The sequence below is a fragment of the Xenopus tropicalis genome, chromosome 10 (assembly GCF_000004195.4).
Source record: "Xenopus tropicalis strain Nigerian chromosome 10, UCB_Xtro_10.0, whole genome shotgun sequence".
In the NCBI taxonomy this organism is placed as follows: Eukaryota; Metazoa; Chordata; class Amphibia; order Anura; family Pipidae; genus Xenopus; species Xenopus tropicalis.
In genome coordinates, this window is record NC_030686.2 from 47,351,192 (window position 1) to 47,378,031 (window position 26,840).

General features: G+C 44.5%; 1 protein-coding gene across 1 annotated transcript in view; it reads left to right on the top strand.

Moving 5' to 3' along the window:
- Positions 1-26,840, top strand: part of dnah9 (dynein, axonemal, heavy chain 9) — a 132,226-nt gene that overhangs the window by 2,296 nt on the left and 103,090 nt on the right. The window contains exons 2-15 of the mRNA XM_031894796.1: positions 3,062-3,258; positions 3,790-3,948; positions 6,954-7,084; positions 8,093-8,304; positions 8,506-8,739; positions 12,699-12,866; positions 15,676-15,792; positions 16,194-16,344; positions 17,157-17,271; positions 17,878-17,946; positions 21,789-21,915; positions 22,699-22,954; positions 23,737-23,978; positions 26,149-26,284. Coding sequence (XP_031750656.1) covers positions 3,062-3,258; positions 3,790-3,948; positions 6,954-7,084; positions 8,093-8,304; positions 8,506-8,739; positions 12,699-12,866; positions 15,676-15,792; positions 16,194-16,344; positions 17,157-17,271; positions 17,878-17,946; positions 21,789-21,915; positions 22,699-22,954; positions 23,737-23,978; positions 26,149-26,284 — 2,314 coding nt within the window. The remainder of the gene's footprint in view (positions 1-3,061; positions 3,259-3,789; positions 3,949-6,953; positions 7,085-8,092; positions 8,305-8,505; positions 8,740-12,698; positions 12,867-15,675; positions 15,793-16,193; positions 16,345-17,156; positions 17,272-17,877; positions 17,947-21,788; positions 21,916-22,698; positions 22,955-23,736; positions 23,979-26,148; positions 26,285-26,840) is intronic.

Sequence of the window (26,840 nt, forward strand, 5' to 3'; positions counted from 1 at the left end):
GCTGTTCGACTGAAAAGCTTACAATCTATTGCACTAATAAACTGACAGGCTGTTGAACTGAAAAGCTCGCAATCTGTTGGGCTGGAAAGCTTACCATCTATTGCACTGAAAAGCTTACAGGCTGTTCGACTGAAAAGCTTACAATCTATTGCACTAAAAAAGTGACAGACTGTTGGACTGAAAAGCTCGCAATCTGTTGGGCTGGAAAGCTTACCATCTATTGCACTGAAAAGCTTACAGGCTGTTCGACTGAAAAGCTTACAATCTATTGCACTAAAAAAGTGACAGACTGTTGGACTGAAAAGCTCGCAATCTGTTGGGCTGGAAAGCTTACCATCTATTGCACTGAAAAGCTTACAGGCTGTTCGACTGAAAAGCTTACAGTCTATTGCACTAAAAAACTGACAGGCTGTTGGACTGAAAAGCTCGCAATCTGTTGGGCTGGAAAGCTTACCATCTATTGCACTGAAAAGCTTACAGGCTGTTCGACTGAAAAGCTTACAATCTATTGCACTAAAAAAGTGACAGACTGTTGGACTGAAAAGCTCGCAATCTGTTGGGCTGGAAAGCTTACCATCTATTGCACTGAAAAGCTTACAGGCTGTTCGACTGAAAAGCTTACAATCTATTGCACTAATAAACTGACAGGCTGTTGAACTGAAAAGCTCGCAATCTGTTGGGCTGGAAAGCTTACCATCTATTGCACTGAAAAGCTTACAGGCTGTTCGACTGAAAAGCTTACAATCTATTGCACTAAAAAAGTGACAGGCTGTTGGACTGAAAAGCTCGCAATCTGTTGGGCTAGAAAGCTTACCATCTATTGCACTGAAAAGCTTACAGGCTGTTCGACTGAAAAGCTTACAATCTATTGCACTAATAAACTGACAGGCTGTTGAACTGAAAAGCTCGCAATCTGTTGGGCTGGAAAGCTTACCATCTATTGCACTGAAAAGCTTACAGGCTGTTCGGCTGAAAAGCTTACAATCTATTGCACTAAAAAAGTGACAGGCTGTTGGACTGAAAAGCTCGCAATCTGTTGGGCTGGAAAGCTTACCATCTATTGCACTGAAAAGCTTACAGGCTGTTCGACTGAAAAGCTTACAGTCTATTGCACTAAAAAACTGACAGGCTGTTGGACTGAAAAGCTCGCAATCTGTTGGGCTGGAAAGCTTACCATCTATTGCACTGAAAAGCTTACAGGCTGTTCGACTGAAAAGCTTACAATCTATTGCACTAAAAAAGTGACAGGCTGTTGGACTGAAAAGCTCGCAATCTGTTGGGCTAGAAAGCTTACCATCTATTGCACTGAAAAGCTTACAGGCTGTTCGACTGAAAAGCTTACAATCTATTGCACTAATAAACTGACAGGCTGTTGAACTGAAAAGCTCGCAATCTGTTGGGCTGGAAAGCTTACCATCTATTGCACTGAAAAGCTTACAGGCTGTTCGGCTGAAAAGCTTACAATCTATTGCACTAAAAAAGTGACAGGCTGTTGGACTGAAAAGCTCGCAATCTGTTGGGCTGGAAAGCTTACCATCTATTGCACCGAAAAGCTTACAGGCTGTTCGACTGAAAAGCTTACAATCTATTGCACTAATAAACTGACAGGCTGTTGAACTGAAAAGCTCGCAATCTGTTGGGCTGGAAAGCTTACCATCTATTGCACTGAAAAGCTTACAGGCTGTTGGACTGAAAAGCTTGCAATCTGTTGGGCTGGAAAGCTTACCATCTATTGTATTGTATAGTTTACAGTCTAATAATAAAGATGAGCATAAATGACAATAAACATTTATTAAATTTAGCGGCATAAAACCGAGCCGCTGGACACCCCCTTGCAAACTATATTTTTGGGTCCCCAATGAGGCATCTGGTTAAATCTGGAATGGCAAATGCATTGCTTGGTTTTCCGAAGCTGCCCGAAGTTTCCTTGCGAGGCAACTTTGGGCAGTCGAAGCAACGTGTATGCCATCCCCCTGGCGATTTACATTCTTGCCGGTGGGATGGCATGTCGGGGAGATTAGTTGCCCGCAATAGTGAAGATTTATGGCTCTGTTACCACAGGGATTGTGACACTTAGTTCATTTTAATTCCTACCCCCCCCCCCCCCCGCCAACTCTGGCAGGAACAATAGGCTCAGTAACAGGTTTCATTAACGTAAAAATGGGCTCCTAAAACAGGTTTTTAGAATACACTATTCCCTTCGTTTATATCGTCTAAGGGGAAACAATATGGCAGCTCCTTCCCATATACATATTAAAACAAATAAACAGGAAAGCTATAATCTTAAGGGGGTCATACACAGGCCGATTGTATCTGCCAATATAGGTCCCTTAGGGCTCTGGCACATGGGGAGATTAGTTGCCCACGACAAATGTCCCTTGTCGTGGGCGATTTATCTCCCGTAAATGCCATCCCACCGGCAAGAATGTAAATCGCCAGTGGGATTTATATTTTCACCTGTGGGATGGCATTTCGGGAGATTAGGCGCCCGCGAAAAGGTAGATTTGTCGCAGGCGACTAATCTTCTCGTCTGTCACGGCCCTTAGACTGATTTGGGAGCTTATGGGCTCATGTAGGGGCACAAACGATGGGCCTGCCCGACCGATATCTGGCTTTTAATTGGCCAGATATCGATCGGGCGGGTTACAAATTTAGTCGGATCGGGGACCGCTTCGGCTCATTGATGCGGTACCTGAATCTACGGCACCTATTACCAGTAGGGCTTTGGCTCATTGCGCAGCTTTATTTTAGCCACTTGAGGTCGCTGTTGCCTTGAAAATAAGAATAAAGAAAAACGTAAGTTTCTAAGTTTCACCTCTTGCAATGAGAAAGTATAAAGGATGATGGCACTTGGTAGTGGTTTAACAACAAGGGAACAGACCATGTGTCTGCGGGGGGGACTGGTGGCAAAGTGATTTACCCTGCTTGGCCACCAACCTATTTGCTAGGATGCCTATATAGAAAATCTGGCGTGCCAGTGTTCTCACTCAGTGCTAGGGTTCCCAACCATGATTATCCTTATTGTCAAGATAATAATCTCCTTTGGTGTCGCCCCCTGTAGGTCGTGGTGCCGATTCTAGCCAATCAGAAAAACCATCAGAACTGGCCTCACGTCGTGTCCGACGATGTCACGCGCCACGTCAACCAATTGAAAAGCAGGACGTTTGTGATGGTCGGCCAGGTCAAAGGAAAGACGCTGCTGCCCCTTCCCGCCGGCTCGGAGAAGGTCGATTACATAGATAACGAAAATGAGAAAAAGTGAGTTGGCGTCCAAGTACGATATAGCCCTAATGCTCAATATTTTTAGTTATTGTACGGTTTTTATTCTCTCAAAATAGCTGCAGTCTGGTTGCTAGGGTTTAATTATCATAGCAACCAAGCAGAAGTCCATATGTAAGCTAGTTTCAGACAAGGGGATGAGTCAAAAATGAGTCAAAAAGACCTAGTACAACACAGCCCTATTACTCAATATTTTTAGTTATAAAAATATATTATATTAGTTTTAATTTTTTTTTTTTTAGGTGCTGCTCTCAAACATCTGCAGTCTGGTTGCTAGGCCTTAATTATCATAGCAACCAAGCAGAAGTCCATATGTAAGCTGGTTTCATTCAGGGGAATGAGTCGCCCTTCCTCTTGTAGATCCCCCTCTTGTCCTTTTTTCCACCATCGCTTTTCAGGCCACAATTTGATGCTGTCCCCCCAAAAATGGGGCAGTTGGGAGGCACAGGATGTTTGACCAAAGTGTGTGGGAAACTGAAGCCTCACTGACTTTCATTCTCTAACCCCCAGCAATGATGAGTTGGACCGGACTATGATCCACGCCATCGAGTCTGCCATCATACAGTGGAGCCACCAGGTACACGGAGTGTTAAAGAAAAAATCATCGGAGCCTCTTCTGCAAGGAAAAAACCCCAACCCCAACGCTGAGATTGATTTCTGGAAGAACAGGTAAAACTCGCCTTCCAAAATCTCATATTGTTACCTTGTCACCTTATGAACAATCAGCAAGCTCTGTGGTCAGGTCTGCATTCACTTCCCTAGTGATCGTAGTGTAGACAATATGGCAGCTCCCTCCTATCTAAGGGAGACACTATGGCACCCCCTACCCATATGTATAAATACAAATATACAGAGAAGGAATGTTCTGGGCACACAATAAGCTGTACCCCCATACTGTACTGTCTAAGGGAAACACTATGGCACCCCCTACCCATATGTATAAATACAAATATACAGAGAAGGAATGTTCTGGGCACACAATAAGCTGTACCTCCATACTGTACTGTCTAAGGGAAACACTATGGCACCTCCTACCCATATGTATAAATACAAATATACAGAGAGGGAATGTTCTGGGCACACAATAAGCTGTAACCCCATACTGTACTGTCTAAGGGAAACACTATGGCACCCCCTACCCATATGTATAAATACAAATATACAGAGAAGGAATGTTCTGGGCACACAATAAGCTGTACCCCCATACTGTACTGTCTAAGGGAAACACTATGGCGCCCCCTACCCATATGTATAAATACAAATATACAGAGAAGGAATGTTCTGGGCACACAATAAGCTGTACCTCCATACTGTACTGTCTAAGGGAAACACTATGGCACCTCCTACCCATATGTATAAATACAAATATACAGAGAAGGAATGTTCTGGGCACACAATAAGCTGTACCCCCATACTGTACTGTCTAAGGGAAACACTATGGCACCTCCTACCCATATGTATAAATACAAATATACAGAGAGGGAATGTTCTGGGTACACAATAAGCTGTACCCTCATACTGTACTGTCTGAGGGAAACACTATGGCACCTCCTACCCATATGTATAAATACAAATATAAAGAGAAGGAATGCTCTGGGCACACAATAAGCTGTACCCCCATACTGTACTGTCTAAGGGAAACACTATGGCACCTCCTACCCATATGTATAAATACAAATATACAGAGAAGGAATGCTCTGGGCACACAATAAGCTGTACCCCCATACTGTACTGTCTAAGGGAAACACTATGGCACCCCCTACCCATATGTATAAATACAAATATACAGAGAAGGAATGCTCTGGGCACACAATAAGCTGTACCCCCATACTGTACTGTCTAAGGGAAACACTATGGCACCTCCTACCCATATGTATAAATACAAATATACAGAGAAGGAATGCTCTGGGCACACAATAAGCTGTACCCCGATACTGTACTGTCTAAGGGAAACACTATGGCACCCCCTACCCATATGTATAAATACAAATATACAGAGAAGGAATGCTCTGGGCACACAATAAGCTGTACCCTCATACTGTACTGTCTAAGGGAAACACTATGGCACCTCCTACCCATATGTATAAATACAAATATACAGAGAAGGAATGCTCTGGGCACACAATAAGCTGTACCCTCATAGCTTACTATTTGAAGGAGACAATATTTCCTCTTTAATGAGATCTGGGATAAAATTCCGCCTTGCCCTGAAGAGTCTATTTGTGCGGAGTCAGAACACTGTTGCTTCATGTGATTAAACTGCATCTCCAACATCAAATTACCCTGCGTTTCCCCGCCGCTCTGCATTGCTGATTAGTTCAGAGGATTTGAACCGAGGAATTGTCCAAGCTATTTTTAGCCACCCCCATTACTTATTGGATAAGCTCCTTCTCATTCTTCCCATCTCCCACTGTAAGTACTTACCCTCAGCCTCACCCCTTATCTTTCCCGCTATTTATTCTGCTGAAATTAAGAATGATGTGTAAATCCTCCAAGGTGACTTTGGCCCACGCAGGCTTCCATCTACTGCTCCAGCCTTTAAAATCCATTTCATTTTTTTTTTTAAATTAAGTATTCCTTAATACAATAAGGGATAAAATCCACTACAGAAAAGCTGAGTCCCCCCTACATTAATAGATGGTACCCCAGTGAGGGATATAAAGCGTATAAATCTAATACTTAGTTGGTAGCCATAAAAACGATGTCATATCTCAGGTTGAATGTTGTAGTTGAACACTGGTTATACAGGTATTGGATTCCTTATCCGGAAACCTATTATCCAGAAAGCTCTGAATTATGGAAAGCCTGTCTGCCATAGACTCCATTTTAATCAAATAATACAGAATTTTAAAACTGATTTCCTTTTTCTCTGTAATAATAAAACAGTACCTGTACTTGATCCCAACTAAGATATAATTACCCCTTATTGGGGCAGAACAGCCCTATTGGGTTTATTTCATGGTTAAATGATTCCCTTTTCTCTGTAATAATAAAACAGGACCTGTACTTGATCCCAACTAAGATATAATTACCCCTTATCGGGACAGAACAGCCCTATTGGGTTTATTTAATGGTTAAATGATTCCCTTTTCTCTGTAATAATAAAACAGTACCTGTACTTGATCCCAACTAAGATATAATTACCCCTTATTGGGGCAGAACAGCCCTATTGGGATTATTTCATGGTTAAATGATTCCCTTTTCTCTGTAATAATAAAACAGGACCTGTACTTGATCCCAACTAAGATATAATTACCCCTTATTGGGACAGAACAGCCCTATTGGGTTTATTTAATGGTTAAATGATTCCCTTTTCTCTGTAATAATAAAACAGTACCTGTACTTGATCCCAACTAAGATATAATTACCCCTTATTGGGGCAGAACAGCCCTATTGGGTTTATTTAATGGTTAAATGATTCCCTTTCCTCTGTAATAATAAAACAGTACCTGTACTTGATCCCAACTAAGATATAATTAATCCTTATTGGATGCAAAACATTCCCATTGGGTTTAATTAATGTTTTATTGATTTTTTAGTAGACTTAAGGTACAGAGATCCAAATTACGGAAAGACCCCTTATCCAGAATAGCCTTGGTCCCGAGCATTCTGGATAACGGGTCCTATACCTGTACCTGTGAATTATCATCTGTTGTGTGTTTCTCACGGTGCAGATATGCAGACCTAGAATGTATCCACAATCAGCTGAGAATGACCAGGGTGCGAAAAATGGCGGAGCTTCTGGAGAGGGTCCAAAGTTGCTACTTCCCAGCATTCAAGGCCCTGTTTAGAGATGTAGTAGCAGGTAAGTGTCCCGGGTGGGGAATACATCACTCATGTATTATAAGGGATAATGTACCCCCTACTGTAAATGATAAGGATATTAGCAGTCACTGAGGGGTTCTGTGCCCCCCATATAAAGGCACAAGGCTGCAGGCTGAGTTATACAGGGAACTCTGAGTATCACTCATGTATTATAAGGGATAATGTACCCCCTACTGTAAATGATAAGGATATTAGCAGTCACTGAGGGGTTCTGTGCCCCCCATATAAAGGCACAAGGCTGCAGGCTGAGTTATACAGGGAACTCTGAGTATCACTCATGTATTATAAGGGATAATGTACCCCCTACTGTAAATGATAAGGATATTAGCAGTCACTGAGGGGTTCTGTGCCCCCCATATAAAGGCACAAGGCTGCAGGCTGAGTTATACAGGGAACTCTGAGTATCACTCATGTATTATAAGGGATAATGTACCCCCTACTGTAAATGATAAGGATATTAGCAGTCACTGAGGGGTTCTGTGCCCATATAAAGGCACAAGGCTGAGTTATAGGTAGGTAGATTTTCCCCTGAGTTGTTGTTTAGCATCCTTACATTTTTAACTAAAGGCCACATATTGTATATGAACAGTAGGCTACAATGTTATTGTTATTATTACTTTTTATTACTTTCTATTCAGTCTCTCATTGCAAGTACCTTAGCAAGTCACTGGTCACTAAGGTAATTTGGACCCTAGCAACCAGATAACCACTAAAATTACAAACTGGAGAGCTGCTGAACAAATAATAAAAAAAACACATATATAATAAAAAATGAAGACCAATCAAACTGTCTCAAAATTGAACAACCCCTTTAATATCACTCATGTACAAAAGTGACTCCCTCATTGGGCAGACTGACCCCCACCGTGTATTTACAGCCATATTATGATCCTCCTTCTTTTATCTGTATGAATTATGTCAGGGGTACAACACTGGGGCTGGTTTTTTTTTAACATGGATGAGGTGGAACGTGTTTATATGTTTGCAGCTCTGGCAGAGGCAGAGGACATTAATCTGCACCTAAAGCCCCTTCAGCGCCATTTTGAAAACATCGAGAACGTCGAATTCAACGAGGTGAAACCGCACATTGCCGGCTTGATGCATGTGATCTGCTTGCTGTGGTCCCGCTCCAAACATTACAACACCCCGGATCAGATCATCGTGTTAATGCAAGAAGTGTGCAACCTCTTCATCCAGCAGGTAGGAGACCCCCATACTCATTTGTGCTTGAGTAGTAAAGGTCACATGATCTATTTCCCTTTAATACAAACAAAATGGTGGTATACACAGACACCGACTGCTTCAGGCTCTGATCATCCCGCCATTTCATTGGTAAAGCCATTTCCTGATTGGAAGCCTTTATATGATTGGATGGTAATGTGCCTCCTTTTCTGCCCACAGGCTCGGAGCTATTTGGGCCCAGAGGACCTTCTGAAGGGAGAAGTTGAAGAGAGTCTGGGCAAAGTGCAAGAAGCCCTCAGCATCCTACGATTACTTGTCAGCACATTCCAAGAGAAAAGGGAGACCCTGAAAACGTATTTCAGAGATGGAGAAGAGCCCAAAACCTGGGACTTCCCCGCCATCATGGTCTTCTCCAGGCTGGATATCTTCATCAGGAGGCTGGTAACGATTGAAGTAAGTACTACACACTGGGGTGTACCGTCATACTGTACTGTTTAGGGGGAACACTATGGCACCCCCTACCCATATGTATAAATACAAATATACAGAGAAGGAATGTTCTGGGCACACAATAAGCTGTACCCCCATACTATACTGTCTATGGGAAACACTATGGCACCTCCTACCCATATGTATAAATACAAATATACAGAGAAGGAATGTTCTGGGCACACAATAAGCTGTACCCCCATACTGTACTGTCTAAGGGAAACACTATGGCACCCCCTACCCATATGTATAAATACAAATATACAGAGAAGGAATGTTCTGGGCACACAATAAGCTGTACCCCCATACTACACTGTCTAAGGGAAACACTATGGCACCCCCTACCCATATGTATAAATACAAATATACAGAGAAGGAATGTTCTGGGCACACAATAAGCTGTACCCCCATACTGTACTGTCTAAGGGAAACACTATGGCACCCCCTACCCATATGTATAAATACAAATATACAGAGAGGGAATGTTCTGGGCACACAATAAGCTGTACCCCCATACTGTACTGTCTAAGGGAAACACTATGGCACCCCCCTACCCATATGTATAAATACAAATATACAGAGAAGAAATGTTCTGGGCACACAATAAGCTGTACCCCCATACTGTACTGTCTAAGGGAAACACTATGGCACCCCCTACCCATATGTATAAATACAAATATACAGAGAAGGAATGTTCTGGGCACACAATAAGCTGTACCCCCATACTGTACTGTCTAAGGGAAACACTATGGCACCCCCTACCCATATGTATAAATACAAATATACAGAGAGGGAATGTTCTGGGCACACAATAAGCTGTACCCCCATACTGTACTGTCTAAGGGAAACACTATGGCACCCCCTACCCATATGTATAAATACAAATATACAGAGAAGAAATGTTCTAGAGAGGAACATAACGTGTATGGCCACCTTTAGGGAAAGTACTGTATATGACAGTACCCTGCCTGGGTGTGACAGATCACACAGATTCCTGTCAGTAGCAGCCCCCATGATTAGATATGATGGTCTCTAAAGAGAGGAAATGGAGGAGGACATTTTTTCCCCTGAGGTGCCAAATGCAAACTTCAACTCTATTAGAGCCGTGCCAAACCCCTGTAACCCTCCTGCACATCACACAGCAGAGGTGGGGGGACACGTGCTAAAACCGGCCACGGATGGTAACACGACTTGACGTCTACTTGACCCCGAGAAACTCACTCGGATGAATTCAGTTCCACCTGATCCCTCTATTCCCCCCGATAATGTCACATCAATAAAACCCATAAATAACAGGGAAGCATCAGGAGTCTGTGGGAGCAAACAGAACCTTTCTGACCTATCCCAGAGTTGTTCTAGGGTGGCTAATACATATTTATTCACTCCCCGCTGGGGCTCATTCTGGTGTATAGGAATGGAAATTGCCAACGATCGCTCCTCTGCCGGGATTAGAGTCGGCTTCTGCTCACATCTGACATATTTACTTGCTTAGCACCAGTCATTTGCAATTATGAAATGAACTGCCGTGACCCAGCTGTCAGCCGGTGGCGGGAGTGCACTTGTGGCTGTAATCTATATGGCAGCGAGCGGACGCGATTAGATTGCCGCTGTGCCGGGACACGTAGGCCGCTGCCACCTTCATTTTCTTCATCCGTCACTTGGGCCCTGACAGTAACACGCGGAACAGCCATTGTTATTGCTTGATGTGGGGGCTGAGCTGATAATACGCTCTGCGTTGTTGGGGACACTAACAGAACAGCATTCTGGGAAAAGAAGGCTACTGTAACGGAAAAATTGCCCCGTTTGCCCAGCATGTTATAGAATGGCCAGTTCTAATCAACTTTTCAATTGGTCTTCATTATTTATTTTTTATCATTTTTGATTTATTCGTCGCCTTCTTTGCAACTTTTAAATAGGGGTCACTGACCCCGGCAGCCAAAACCTATTGCTGTGAAGCTCCAGTTTTATTGTTATTGTTGCTTTTAACATATTCTTCTATTCAGGTCCTCTGCTAATCATTTTCCAGTCTCTCATTCAAACCAATTTCTGGTTGCTAAGGTAATTTAGATCCTAGCAACCAGATAGCTGCTGTAAAACAACAAATAATAAAAAAATGAAGACCAATTGCAAATTGTCTCAGAAAGTTAACTCAAAGTTAATCAAGTGGTAACCTCTAATATTGACCCAATGATAAATACACTTCTAAAAATCCCATAGGATTGGGGTGAGTTTCTCTGTGGTGAGCTCTAATCTCACATTATAATAAATTTGCCCAGGAGCAGTAACCCATAGCAACCAATCAGCAGGGAGCATTTACTAGTCACCTGTTAATAGCAAACATATATACTATGCACTATTTATTTGGGTATAGTACATTAAGGTTTAATTTAGAACTTATTGTTTTCCCACAGCAGCAACTTGCCCCTGTTACTTACCCTTTAAAGTTGTTAGTCTGAAAACATCTAATAGTAATATAAAAGCTTTTTATTTGAGTGAACTTGCCCCTTTCCTACCCCCCCCCCCCCACCCCAAACACTGTGGAGCGAGGGAGCGCTGCTGTGAGCTGGCTGGTACTTCAGTTAAACTAATGGGCAGAATTACCTGGAACACTCTGATCTGTCTCCAGAACCGGCTCTGAATACAAAGCGGTATCGATCCCCCTTCTGCATCTGTAACTCTTTCCAGCCTTTACAGAGCTATCTGTGCTGGGTAGTGGGCCAGTACATTCTTGGCCCAAACTGTACTAATGGCAGTGACGTGTTTATGGGTCAGTCCCCCCTAGGCCCAAACTGTACTAATGGCACGGACGTGTTTATGGGTCAGTCCCCCCTAGGCCCAAACTGTACTAATGGCACCGACGTGTTTATGGGTCAGTCCCCCCTAGGCCCAAACTGTACTAACGGCACCGACGTGTTTATGGGTCAGTCCCCCCTAGGCCCAAACTGTACTAATGGCAGTGACGTGTTTATGGGTCAGTCCCCCCTAGGCCCAAACTGTACTAATGGCAGTGACGTGTTTATGGGTCAGTCCCCCCTAGGCCCAAACTGTACTAATGGCACCGACGTGTTTGTGGGTCAGTCCCCCCTAGGCCCAAACTGTACTAATGGCAGTGAGGTGTTTATGGGTCGGTCCCCCCTAGGCCCAAACTGTACTAATGGCACCGACGTGTTTATGGGTCAGTCCCCCCTAGGCCCCAAACTGTACTAATGGCACCGACGTGTTTATGGGTCGGTCCCCCCTAGGCCCAAACTGTACTAATGGCACCGACGTGTTTATGGGTCAGTCCCCCCTAGGCCCAAACTGTACTAATGGCAGTGAGGTGTTTATGGGTCAGTCCCCCCTAGGCCCAAACTGTACTAATGGCAGTGACGTGTTTATGGGTCAGTCCCCCCTAGGCCCAAACTGTACTAATGGCACCGACGTGTTTATGGGTCGGTCCCCCCTAGGCCCAAACTGTACTAATGGCACCGACGTGTTTATGGGTCAGTCCCCCTAGGCCCAAACTGTACTAATGGCAGTGAGGTGTTTATGGGTCGGTCCCCCCTAGGCCCAAACTGTACTAATGGCAGTAAGGTGTTTATGGGTCGGTCCCCCCTAGGCCCAAACTGTACTAATGGCACCGACGTGTTTATGGGTCAGTCCCCCCTAGGCCCAAACTGTACTAATGGCAGTGACGTGTTTATGGGTCAGTCCCCCCTAGGCCCAAACTGTACTAATGGCAGTGACGTGTTTATGGGTCAGTCCCCCCTAGGCCCAAACTGTACTAATGGCACCGACGTGTTTATGGGTCGGTCCCCCCTAGGCCCAAACTGTACTAATGGCAGTAAGGTGTTTATGGGTCAGTCCCCCCTAGGCCCAAACTGTACTAATGGCAGTGACATGTTTATGCATTGATGATTACAGCCAATGTTTTTTCTCCCCAGAATCTCCTCCTCACAGCCTTGGATATGATGAAACTGGAGAAGATCGTTTTTGCTGGAGTGAAAGGCAACAGCCTTGGCCAGAAGGTGCTCACTATGTATGACGAGTTCCAGGAGGTCTTTAAAGTCTTCTCCGATCGCTCTGATGACTGCCTGGATTTACAGAACAAGGTGACACTTGGGGGCGACAGTTGCTCTTCTACTGAATGGTGTTCATTTTTGCCTATTTCTCCTTACACATTTAGGGGTATATTTATCACGCTGTGTAAAAAGTGGAGTAAAACATTACCGGGGATGTTGCTCACAGCAGCCAATCAGATGCTTTGCTTTGATTTTTTAACTGCTGATTGGATGCCCTGGGCAACATAACCGGTAATGCTTCACTCCACTTTTTACACAGCTAAGAGTAAGTAGGTTTTTTGGGGCCCCAAGCTTCATTTTCACTTTAGGCCCTATATTATGTTGAGATAGGCCTGCTTATCCGTGTACATAGTGGGTCGGGGGGTGCCGAAAGCTGTGAGGGGTGGTGGCAGTAGCCTCAGCGAAGGGTTGGATTAGGTATTTGGTGATCCCCTGGGGTGAGGTTCGCTGGTGGGCCCCAGATACCCCAGCCTGCACCTCTGCATAGAGACTACCAAATAGCCAATCACAGTCCTTTTTTGGCACCCCTGTGTGGAGGCTTAAGGTCCCCATACACAGGCCAATAGTAGCTGCCGATATCGGTCCCTGTCGGCCCGTGTATGGGCACTACCGACGGGCCTGCCCGACCGATATCTGGCCTGAAATCAGCCAAATCTCGATCGGGCAGGTTAGAAAATCTAGTCGGATCAGGGACCGCATCGGCTCGTTGATGCGGCCCCCGGACCGACTTTGCCTATACCCGTCATTATAATTCCCCCCAGGGCCAAACGATCGAATTAGCGACATCGCCAAGCAAGCGGATCTGCCAGTGTATGGGGACCTTTAGGCTTGTCCCAGAATTTCACCGTCATGAAGCCCTCCCCTTTTTTTTGTTATATGATAGAAATCATCAAGTCTATAAAAAAAAAAAGGCAAATATTTCAAAACCTATGAAAAATAAATAGTGAAGACCAATTGAAAAGTTGCTTAGAATTAGCCATTTAGCCAGAACTACCCCTTTAATTATTACAGGATCCGATTATCCTGATCTGTTTATTATATGCGGCATTTCAGTGAGTTCCCTAACGCACCGCGAATTAAACATAACGAGAACAGGCGGAAAAATATCAAGTTTTTGGGCACCGTGACCGGCATAACAATAGCTTCCCCTTTATCAGACACCATTTATTTATCCGACGACAGTTTAAAAGGCGTTCTGCTCTGCGGAAGCGGGATTAATAAAACCGTTAATTGTGATTGGGCGATACAAGGCAACGTTAAAAAAAAAAGTGCTTGTTGGCGTTGGTGTATGGGGAAGGCAGCGTCTGGCTCAGATCAATCTCGTTGCCCTTGACATGACAAGCCGGTTATTATCCTGCAAGTCGTCTGTAGCGCGGGCCTAATTAGAAAGCTAATCAAAGTTTTATTGGACTGATGTATACACATTTTAATCTCTGCGCCCATAGTGATCTGCCGCCGAACATCCGCACAATATAAATCTGCCGCAGGAATCATCTGCCATTTATACTGCATGCAGGGGGGGCGGGGCAAAATGCACTGCGTACGGCTCATTGGCTGAAAATGGCCCCACAACAGGACAGCTATAGGGCACACCTCTAGAGCCCCAGGCCAAAAGCTACATGCCTATCCAGGGCCAGCTTAGGGCCCCACCAAGGTCCAAAACTAATCCTACCTACAGCTCCTAGAAGACAACTTAAACGGGTGTTTCACCTTCAGGATAACTTTTAGTATGTTATAGAATGGCCTATTCTTAGATAATTTTCAATTGGTCTTTATTTTTTTATAGTTTTTTGTATTATTTGCAGTCTTCTTCTAGCTTTCAAATGGGGGTCACTCATGGTCGGGCTGGGGGGTGAAGGGCCCACCATGGCTCCCGCCCCAGGGGCTCTGCAGGTGCTCCCGCTGGCCGCATCCCCTAACCCCCCCCAGCAGGGGCCCCCCTAACCCCCCTCGCAGGGCCTCCACCCGATGTACTACCCCGAGTGCGTAAATTTAACGCGTCAGGGGAGGAGTGGTTGGGCAGGGGGAGCGCCACAAGGATCTGGTCTGGCCCACCGTGGCCCACTAGATCCAGGGCCCACCAGAATTTTTCTCAGTGTCCCGGCGGCCCAGTCCGATCCTGGGGTCACTGACCCCGGCAGCAGCAAAACATATTGCTCTGTGAGGCTCCATTTTTATTGTTACTTTTTATTACTTTCTATCTTTGCCCTCTCCTATTCATATTCCCGTGCCTCTTTCAAACCACTGCCTGGTTGCTAGGTTAAACTGTACCCTAGCAACCAGATAGCTGCTGAAATTCTAAACAGGAAAGCTGCTGAACTGAAAGCTAAATAATTCAAAAACCACAAATAATAAAAACTGAAGACCAGTTGCAAATTTCCTCAGAATAGCATTCTCTAGATCAGCTAAAAGCTAATTTAAGGTTGAGGACTATATATCCTTAGATCTTCATGTAAAGCATTCTAATATTATTTTTGGCAGGGTTGGACGGGGGGGGAAAAGGGGCCCACCGGGGCTCCCGCCCCAGGGGCCCTGCAGGTGCCCCCGCCGGCCGCGTCACCTAACCCTCCCCCCGCAGGGTTCCCTCTTACCCCTCGCTGGGTCCACCACCCAACGTCCTCCCTTGAGCTTGCGTAAGTTTAACGCGTCAGGGGAGGAACAGTCAGGCAGGGGAAGCGCCAGCAAGTGTTGGGTCTGGGCCGCCGGGGGGCCACTAGAGCCGGGGCCCAGTCCGACCCTGATTTTTGGCATTCAGGACTTTTTTCCCTCCAACCAAACTTGGTCGAGGTCACGTGACTCCCGCCATCTTTATGACTCAACCTTGTGTTCTCCTTGGCAGGAATTTGAACGGGATATCTTCGAGTTTGAGCAGAGGGTCCAGGACATGGACAGGCGGCTGGGGGCCATCTTCTGCCAGGGATTTGATGATGCCTCGAACCTGGAATATGCCTTCAAGGTTAGCCATCATCTTTTATTTATATACAGTGTTGGACAGGGCTTCAATGACCCAGGCCCTCTCCCGCCCACTCTCCCGTGGCCAGGCCCAATCACAGTGCGAGGAGGTGGGAAGTACTCCCAGTGGGGCCCCACACGCCCCAATCTGACCCTGTTTATTAAGCGCTAGCAAGTTATGAGCTTTATCTTCTACTTCCCAGTTAATAATTTCCCATCGGCCTTATTTACGGATACAGCCCCCACTGGTGCAAATTTGGAAGCAAATTGCTCTGTTTTTTTTACCCACAATGCAGCATTCCCTCTCACAGTGACGTGTTGGCAGAAGCAATTTCCCCGGTGCCCCTCTCCTATGCGGATGAACTCTCTGCAGCTCACTAATAAATCATGTTTTTGTACCCACAGCTGCTGGATATGTTTGGGAGCTTGCTGGAACGACCCCTCATTGCAGCTGAGGCCTTCGATAAATACCCTCTCCTGATTTCTATGTTCGACCAGGAACTCGACTCCGCAAAAATGATCTACAACAGGCACATGCAGACGGCCGCGGAGCCAGGTGATTATGTACAGGAAATATATTAAAGAGACAAATTGCAATTGGTCTTCATTTTTTTTATTATTTGTGGTTTTTAAATTATTTCAGTGTTTGTTCGGCAGCTTTCCAGTTTGGAGTTGCAGCAGCTATCTGGTTGCTTGGGTATGCATTACGTTGGCAACCAGGGAGTGGTTTGAATGAGAGACAGGAATATGAAGAGGAGAGGGCCTATATAGAAACATTAGTTATAAAAAAATAACAATAAAACAGGAGCCTCACAGAGCAATAGTTTTCTGGCTGCCGGGGTCTGTGACCCCCATTTGAAAGCTGCAAGGAGTTAGAAGGAGAAGGGAAATAATTCAAAAACTATAAGAAATAATGACGACCAATTGAAAAGTTGCTTAGAGTTGGCCATTCTAACATACTAAAAGTTAACTTAAAGGTGAACTATCCCTTTAAAGAGGCTGTTCATCTTTGAACTTTTAGTATGGTGTAGAGAGAGCTATTCTAAGACAGTTTGCAGTTGGTCTTCGTTTTTGAATGATTTAGCTTTTTGCTCAGCAGCTCTCCAGTTTGCAATTTCAGCAGCTATCTGGTTGCTGGGGTCCACGTTATCCTAGCGACCAGGCAGTGGTTTGAAAGAGAGAGAGGGATATCAATAGAGTAGGGCCTAAATATAAAGATAAGTATTAAAAAGCATTTAGTTCTTCATTCAGGACTCTAGAATTGCCCATTCAGGTCACAATCCAAAGTAGACAAATCTGATTGCTTGTTGCCTAGGCCACTGATTGGGTAGCACAAATAATAAGCAAGAATATATTTCTATTCGCTAGATAATGCGCAGATCAACCAGAATATGCCACCAGTCGCTGGAAACCTGAAATGGACCCAGCAGCTCAGGGAACGGCTTCAGAACACTTATAGCAACTTCCGGCACGTTACCCACCCGTAAGTATTGCCCCTGCTGATTGGATGTGCCATTGTGGCCTCTATCTGTACCCAGGCAGATACAGAAAAAGTACAAAGTGCTTTTATAGTGCTTCATTTATTTTCCATTTTCCTACCGAACTGACTGGCAATGTGAATTCAAGCAGAGGCACCCCCATAGGGGCAACTGTACTGGGTCCCACAGAGCAGCAGATATACATAGAAGGGCAAAGGCTACTGTGAGAGATGGCTACAGTAGGGCAAGTTGTTATTTTGTACCAGGGTTCTACGACATTTAAAGTGGTAGTTCTCCTTTGTATTAACTTTTAATTTGATGTAGACATTGATATTCCGAGACAATTTGCAATTAGTCTTCATTTTTTATGGTTTTTCAGTTATTTAGTTTTTTGTTCGACAGCTCTCCATTTGGTATTTTATCAGCTATCTGGTTGCCAGGGTCCTTATTACCCTAGCAACCAGGTAGTGGTTTAAACGGGAGATGGGAATATGAATAGTAGAGGGGCTGCATAGAAAATTAAGTTAGAAAAAGTTACAATATTAATAAAATTGTAGCCTCGCAGTGCAATAGTTTCTGGCTTTTCATTCATGTTTATCCTCACATTGTAGCTGCATGGAATCCGCAGAAGGGGCTCAGATGAAGCAAAAATATGAAGAAATGATGGCTCTTTTGGAAAAGTGAGTATGATTATCAGATGGCCAGGGGAATAATGGAAGTAGTTGTAAAACATGGCCCCATGTCAGTCCCCTGGGAATAACCTGTGAAGTTGTGCTTTTTGTTGCTGGTGTCATTTGCTATGTGTATATTGGGATTGTACCCCCTACTGTAAATGATAAGGATATTAGAAGTCACTGAGGGGTTCTGTGCCCCCCATATAAAGGCACAAGGCTGCAGGCTGAGTTATACAGGGAACTCTGAGTATCACTCATGTATTATAAGGGATAATGTACCCCCTACTGTAAATGATAAGGATATTAGCAGTCTCTGAGGGGTTCTGTGCCCATATAAAGGCACAAGGCTGCAGGCTGAGTTATACAGGGAACTCTGAGTATCACTCATGTATTATAAGGGATACTGTACCCCCTACTGTAAATGATAAGGATATTAGCAGTCACTGAGGGGTTCTGTGCCCCCCATATAAAGGCACAAGGCTGCAGGCTGAGTTATACAGGGAACTCTGAGTATCACTCATGTATTATAAGGGATAATGTACCCCCTACTGTAAATGATAAGGATATTAGCAGTCACTGAGGGTTCTGTGCCCATATAAAGGCACAAGGCTGCAGGCTGAGTTATACAGGGAACTCTGAGTATCACTCATGTATTATAAGGGATCATGTACCCCCTACTGTAAATGATAAGGATATTAGCAGTCACTGAGGGGTTCTGTGCCCCCCATATAAAGGCACAAGGCTGCAGGCTGAGTTATACAGGGAACTCTGAGTATCACTCATGTATTATAAGGGATAATGTACCCCCTACTGTAAATGATAAGGATATTAGCAGTCACTGAGGGGTTCTGTGCCCATATAAAGGCACAAGGCTGCAGGCTGAGTTATACAGGGAACTCTGAGTATCACTCATGTATTATAAGGGATCATGTACCCCCTACTGTAAATGATAAGGATATTAGCAGTCACTGAGGGGTTCTGTGCCCCCCATATAAAGGCACAAGGCTGCAGGCTGAGTTATACAGGGAACTCTGAGTATCACTCATGTATTATAAGGGATAATGTACCCCCTACTGTAAATGATAAGGATATTAGCAGTCACTGAGGGGTTCTGTGCCCCCCATATAAAGGCACAAGGCTGCAGGCTGAGTTATACAGGGAACTCTGAGTATCACTCATGTATTATAAGGGGTAATGTACCCCCTACTGTAAATGATAAGGATATTAGCAGTCACTGAGGGGTTCTGTGCCCCCCATATAAAGGCACAAGGCTGCAGGCTGAGTTATCCAGGGAACTCTGAGTATCACTCATGTATTATAAGGGATAATGTACCCCCTACTGTAAATGATAAGGATATTAGAAGTCACTGAGGGGTTTTGTTACCATATAAAGTTACATACCCCCATAAGTCTCAGTTTCTTTCAAAAAAAAGAAATTATAGGCACCCGAGAGATGCTCCCCTAGACCTAGTTACAGCCTCTCAGGGGCCTTATTATAAATATGCCCCTGCCCATAGCAACCAATAAGATATTTGCTTTTAAACAGGTGGCCAGTACATTCTACCTGCTGATTGGTTGCTATGGGTTACTGCTCCTGGACAAACTTTTATTTTATTACATACCCCCTTAGTCTCGGTTCTTTAATAATGGAAGAGCTTCTGTTCACAAGGACAAGACTCCTTTATTGCTTGTCGGAGAGTTGCAGGCGTTTGCCCCCTCTAACGTGTCATATCAATGTCCTTTTAGCCCTGGGGAGCTGGATCAATAACTGATGCCAGCCAATAGAATGACTTGAGCCGATTAATTTCCACGTCCTCAGGACAAACTTCATTTCCTAGAACTGCTTGTCCCTTTCCACCTCTGGGCATCGGGGGGGGGGGGCACTTTCCAAGTTTTAATTGGATCCCACCAACTGCTCCGGGGTCCTCAGGAGAAATCTGTGTAGCCGGAGATATGAAATGAGACTTTGCTGTTAATTGGGCCTTAGGAAATGGAGGGGGGGGGGATAAAAATATTAATTGGAAGCTCGGCTCTATGTGATTCCCAGTAGCACGGGCCTCCTAAGTTCTCTGCAAAGTTTTGTTTTTTGTTCTCTTTATTGGAACAGGGAAATAGAATGTGCTGCCATTAATTAGCAATGTTAATTAGCAACCCATTCTGCATGTATTGGCCGGCAGGAATGCAATGGACACTATTGATAATGCAATAAGTACAGGTATGGGACCTGTTATCCAGAATGCTCGGGACCTTGGGTTTTCTGGATAAGGGGTCTTTCCGTAAATCAGATCTCCTACTTGAAATTTGCTAAGAAAATTATTTAAACTGTAATTAAACCCAGTAGGATTGTTTAGCCCCCAATAAGGGGTAATTATATCTTAGTTGGGATCAAGTACAGGTACTGTTTTATTATTACAGAGAAAAGGGAATCATTTAACCATTAAATAAACCCAATAGGGCTGTTCTGCCCCAATAAGGGGTAATTATATCTTAGTTGGGATCAAGTACAGGTACTGTTTTATTATTACAGAGAAAAAGGAGTCATTTAACCATTAAATAAACCCAATAGGGCTGTTCTGCCCCAATAAGGTAATTATATCTTAGTTGGGATCAAGTACAGGTACTGTTTTATTATTACAGAGAAAAGGGAATCATTTAACCATTAAATAAACCCAATAGGGCTGTTCTGCCCCAATAAGGGGTAATTATATCTTAGTTGGGATCAAGTACAGGTACTGTTTTATTATTATAGAGAAAAGGGAATTATTTAACCATTAAATAAACCCAATAGGGCTGTTCTGCCCCAATAAGGGGTAATTATATCTTAGTTGGGATCAAGTACAGGTACTGTTTTATTATTACAGAGAAAAGGGAATCATTTAACCATTAAATAAACCCAATAGGGCTGTTCTGCCCCAATAAGGGGTAATTATATCTTAGTTGGGATCAAGTACAGGTACTGTTTTATTATTACAGAGAAAAGGGAATCATTTAACCATTAAATAAACCCAATAGGGCTGTTCTGCCCCCAATAAGGGGTAATTATATCTTAGTTGGGATCAAGTACAGGTACTGTTTTATTACTACAGAGAAAAAGGAAATCATTTTTAAAAATTTCAATTATTTGCTTATAATGGAGTCTGTAGGAGATGGCCTTTCCGTAATTTGGAAGTTTCTGGATAATGAGTTTCCGGATAAGGGGTCCAATACCTGTACACACATACACACCATATATACACAACTGACGGTCACTTCTTATTGGCTGAACGAGAAACAGCGGCTGTAACACAAGTCTCTATATACTGAAGCCATATAGCCATAAGTTAACTTTTAATATCTTATAGAACATCCCATTCCTAGAAAATTTGCAATTGGTCTTCATTATTTATTATTTATAGTTTTTGAATTATTTGCCTTTCTCTTCTGACTCTTTCCAGCTTTCAAATGGGGGTCACTGACCCCGCCAACCAGAAACTGTTCTGTGAGGCTACAATTTTATTGTTATTGTTACTTTTAAATCCTTATCTTTCTATATAGGCCCTCCTCTATTTATATTCCCAACTCTTATTTAAACAATTGCCTGTTTGCTAGGGTGAATTGCACCATAGCAACCAGATGGCTGCTAAAAATACCAAACTGGAGAGCTGCTAAAGAAAACTCTAAATAACAAATAAAAAAGGAAGACCAATTGCAAATTGTTTTAGAATAGCAATGCCTGCATGATTCTAAAAGTTAATTTAAAACTGAACTACCCCTTTAAAAAAGAAACAAAACAAGCAAGTTATTGCTTCAGGAGCTGGGGTCTCCTAACGCTCTTACTGTGTTGCTCATTCTCCTTTCCTTTCTGTCAGGTACAAGGAGAAACTATACGAGGAATGGTGCCGGACGGTGTCGGAGAAGTCTCAGTATAACCTCACGCGTCCTCTCATTGTCCGAGATGAGAACACCAAGCTGATCTTCGTCAATTTTGATCCACAGGTAAAATATTAAGGGGTTGATTTATCGAATTCGAGTTATTGACTTGCCATGTAAAAGCCTGTGAGTTCTATAGAAGTCAATGGGAGTTGCCATAGGCAAAGTCAAGCCATATTGTAAGACTCAAAGTTTTGCGAGTGTTTTTTTAAAGCTTGTAAACTCCAAAAATTTGAGTTTTTTAATCAAATGAGTTTTCCATATTAATAAATAAGCGCCCATTCGATATGGTTAGAAAAACAAACTCAAATTCACAAACTCGAAAATTGATGAATAAGCCCATACAGGGCTGGACTGTGGGGTGCTGGGCACATCGAGGCTACTGCCCCAGGGGCCCCGCACCCCCAAAGGGACCCCAGCTGTGGCCCCCACAAACCCCCCTTGGCACCCACCACCCACCCAATCTTTTCCCTCAGGAGAGGGGGACCTGCAGACCCAAGAGTGCCCAGCAGGGATCGGTTCTGGGCCGGCCCACAAGGTTTTTTCCCGGTGCCCCGCCAGCCAAGTTAGACCCTGAGCCCATAAGTGTAGCCCAGACACATATTGAGAAGTTTTGGGGGGGGCGGGATAGAGACTTCCTGGATAAAGGATCCCTTTCAGGTCCGATATTTGGTTGTGGACCTGCATCTCCTGTTTGTCTTCTTCATTGATCCATGGCATGAAGTATGAAGGCCCTCAACACTTGTTAATCCAAAATTGAATTCTTGTACCTAAAAGTAGCTCTTCCAGTTTCCGCTCCAGTATGTCCCACGGGACCAATGAGGTGCACTGATGGTTTCTCTTTCCTAGTTGGTTTCGGTGCTCCGAGAAGTGAAGTATCTCCAGGAGCTTCGAATGGAAACCATCCCCACGGAAGCCGGAGACATTTTCTCTTCCAAGGAGTCTTACCGGACCTTTACTGCCAATCTCGAGTTGACGGCCAATAGGTACAACAAAGTCATGAGAACCATTTTGGAGGTGGAATTCCCACTGATAGAAGGGCAGCTCCAGAATATCGACGTCCGCTTAAAGGAGGCAGAGGAAACCCTAAACTGGAAAGCAAATGGTATGATCCATCTTTTTTTTTTCCTGGATTCGGTGCATCCCAAGTTTCAAGGTTTTTCTTTCTAGGGAAACCCTTTATCCTCAGTCTTCTGATGCACCGAATCTACTGTTTAGGATTTGCCTGAACCCCAAATCCTTAGTAGGGATGCACCGAATCTACTGTTTAGGGTTTGCCTGAACCCCGAATCCTTAGTAGGGATGCACCGAATCTACTGTTTAGGGTTTGCCTGAACCCCAAATCCTTAGTAGGGATGCACCGAATCTACTGTTTAGGGTTTGCCTGAACCCCAAATCCTTAGTAGGGATGCACCGAATCTACTGTTTAGGATTTGCCTGAACCCCAAATCCTTAGTAGGGATGCACCGAATCTACTGTTTAGGATTTGCCTGAACCCCAAATCCTTAGTAGGGATGCACCGAATCTACTGTTTAGGATTTACCTGAACCCCGAATCCTTAGTAGGGATGCACCAAATCTACTGTTTAGGATTTGCCTGAACCCCAAATCCTTAGTAGGGATGCACCGAATCTACTGTTTAGGATTTACCTGAACCCCGAATCCTTAGTAGGGATGCACAGAATCTACTGTTTAGGATTTGCCTGAACCCCGAATCCTTAGTAGGGATGCACAGAATCTACTGTTTAGGATTTGCCTGAACCCCAAATCCTTAGTAGGGATGCACCGAATCTACTGTTTAGGATTTACCTGAACCCCAAATTCACAACATAATACAAAGAAACTTGCACAAACTGAGACCAATCGGAAGCGTTGTTTTCCTGTTTAGGAGTTTGGGAGTATATCCAAGAGGTACGGGACATGGTCCATGACCTAGAGAGAAGGGTGCAGAAAGCCAGGGACAATGTCGATGAAATCCAGGCCATCATGAAGACCTGGGTGCTGCCAATATTTGAGCGCAAAGATGGAAGGAAAGAAGCTCTGCTTAGTCTCGACGACCGGTCAGATCGACTGGAGAAGCGATACAGCCTCATCAGGGAGTCGGGCACTAAACTTCATGCCCTTCTTAAGGTAAGGAATGGCTGCCCCCGGGGCTACACAGCGGGGTATTTATATAAACTATAGTAGGGTTTCTGTAGCAAACACCCCAGCTGTACCAGTGCAGGAATGGCTGCCCCCGGGGCTACACAGCGGGGTATTTATATAAACTATAGTAGGGTTTCTGTAGCAAACACCCCAGCTGTACCAGTGCAGGAATGGCTGCCCCCGGGGCTACACAGCGGGGTATTTATATAAACTATAGTAGGGTTTCTGTAGCAAACACCCCAGCTGTACCAGTGCAGGAATGGCTGCCCCCGGGGCTACACAGCGGGGTATTTATATAAACTATAGTAGGGTTTCTGTAGCAAACACCCCAGCTGTACCAGTGCAGGAATGGCTGCCCCCGGGGCTACACAGCGGGGTATTTATATAAACTATAGTAGGGTTTCTGTAGCAAACACCCCAGCTGTACCAGTGCAGGAATGGCTGCCCCCGGGGCTACACAGCGGGGTATTTATATAAACTATAGTAGGGTTTCTGTAGCAAACACCCCAGCTGTACCAGTGCAGGAACGGCTGCCCCCAGGGCTACACAGCGGGGTATTTATATAAACTATAGTAGGGTTTCTGTAGCAAACACCCCAGCTGTACCAGTGCAGGAATGGCTGCCCCCGGGGCTACACAGCGGGGTATTTATATAAACTATAGTAGGGTTTCTGTAGCAAACACCCCAGCTGTACCAGTGCAGGAATGGCTGCCCCCGGGGCTACACAGCGGGGTATTTATATAAACTATAGTAGGGTTTCTGTAGCAAACACCCCAGCTGTACCAGTGCAGGAACGGCTGCCCCCGGGGCTACACAGCGGGGTATTTAAATAAACTATAGTAGGGTTTCTGTAGCAAACACACCACCTGTACCAGTGCAGGAATGGCTGCCCCCGGGGCTACACAGCGGGGTATTTATATAAACTATAGTAGGGTTTCTGTAGCAAACACACCACCTGTACCAGTGCAGGAATGGCTGCCCCCGGGGCTACACAGCGGGGTATTTATATAAACTATAGTAGGGTTTCTGTAGCAAACATCCCAGCTGTACCGGTGCAGGAATGGCTGCCCCCGGGGCTACACAGCGGGGTATTTATATAAACTATAGTAGGGTTTCTGTAGCAAACACCCCAGCTGTACCAGTGCAGGAACGGCTGCCCCCGGGGCTACACAGCGGGGTATTTGTATAAACTATAGTAGGGTTTCTGTAGCAAACACCCCAGCTGTACCAGTGCAGGAACGGCTGCCCCCGGGGCTACACAGCGGGGTATTTATATAAACTATAGTAGGGTTTCTGTAGCAAACACACCACCTGTACCAGTGCAGGAATGGCTGCCCCCGGGGCTACACAGCGGGGTATTTATATAAACTATAGTAGGGTTTCTGTAGCAAACACACCACCTGTACCAGTGCAGGAATGGCTGCCCCCGGGGCTACACAGCGGGGTATTTATATAAACTATAGTAGGGTTTCTGTAGCAAACATCCCAGCTGTACCGGTGCAGGAATGGCTGCCCCCGGGGCTACACAGCGGGGTATTTATATAAACTATAGTAGGGTTTCTGTAGCAAACACCCCAGCTGTACCAGTGCAGGAACGGCTGCCCCCGGGGCTACACAGCGGGGTATTTGTATAAACTATAGTAGGGTTTCTGTAGCAAACACCCCAGCTGTACCAGTGCAGGAATGGCTGCCCCCGGGGCTACACAGCGGGGTATTTATATAAACTATAGTAGGGTTTCTGTAGCAAACACCCCAGCTGTACCAGTGTAGGAATGGCTGCCCCCGGGGCTACACAGCGGGGTATTTATATAAACTATAGTAGGGTTTCTGTAGCAAACACCCCAGCTGTACCAGTGCAGGAACGGCTGCCCCCGGGGCTACACAGCGGGGTATTTATATAAACTATAGTAGGGTTTCTGTAGCAAAAACCCCAGCTGTACCGGTGCAGGAATGGCTGCCCCCGGGGCTACACAGCGGGGTATTTATATAAACTATAGTAGGGTTTCTAAGGCAAAAACACGAGTTGTACCAGTGCAGGGCAATTGTACATTATATTGTAATTACTTTTATACACTTTCATTTTTTGGTGCTGCTATTTCTATTTCATGTAGAGTTTTTAGTTTATTTAAAGCTTATTGTGTTTTTTCATCTTTAGGAGAACCGAGAACTTTTCTCCGCAGACCCCAGTTCTGATGTCTGGAAAGCTTATGTGGATTTTATTGATGATATGGTCCTCGATGGGTTCTTTAATGCTATTGAGTGCTCTTTAAAGTGCCTTCTGGATAACACAGGTAGGTACTAGTGAGAGAAATCCTCGACCCACACTTTCCCTAACCAGCTCCATCTTAACCCTAACCCTACCCGACCCGGCTTCCTCTCTCTATTTATAAACCCGAGCCCAGGGAAGGGGTCAGTAAAGTAAAGGGGTATTTTACCTTTGCATTAACTTTTAGTTTGACATAAACATTGATATTCTGAGACAAACTGGTTTTTATTTAATTTTTTGTGGTTTTTCAGTTATTTAGCTTTTTGTTCAGCAACTGTCTGGCTGCTAGGGTTTTGTTTACCTTAGCAACCAGACAGTGATTTGAATTGGAGACTGGAATATGAATAGGTAAGGGACTGAATAGAATATAATTAAAGATATAGATAATAAATAATAATAAAACATAACAATAATGAAAAAAAATGTAAGCTCACAGCGCAACCAGGCAGTGAATTGAATGAGAGACTGAAATATGAATAGGAGCAATAGTTTTTCTTGGCCGTCAGGGTCAGTGACCCCCATTTGAAAGCTGGAAAGGTGTAGAAGAGAAAGGCAAATAATACAAAACCTATACAAAATAA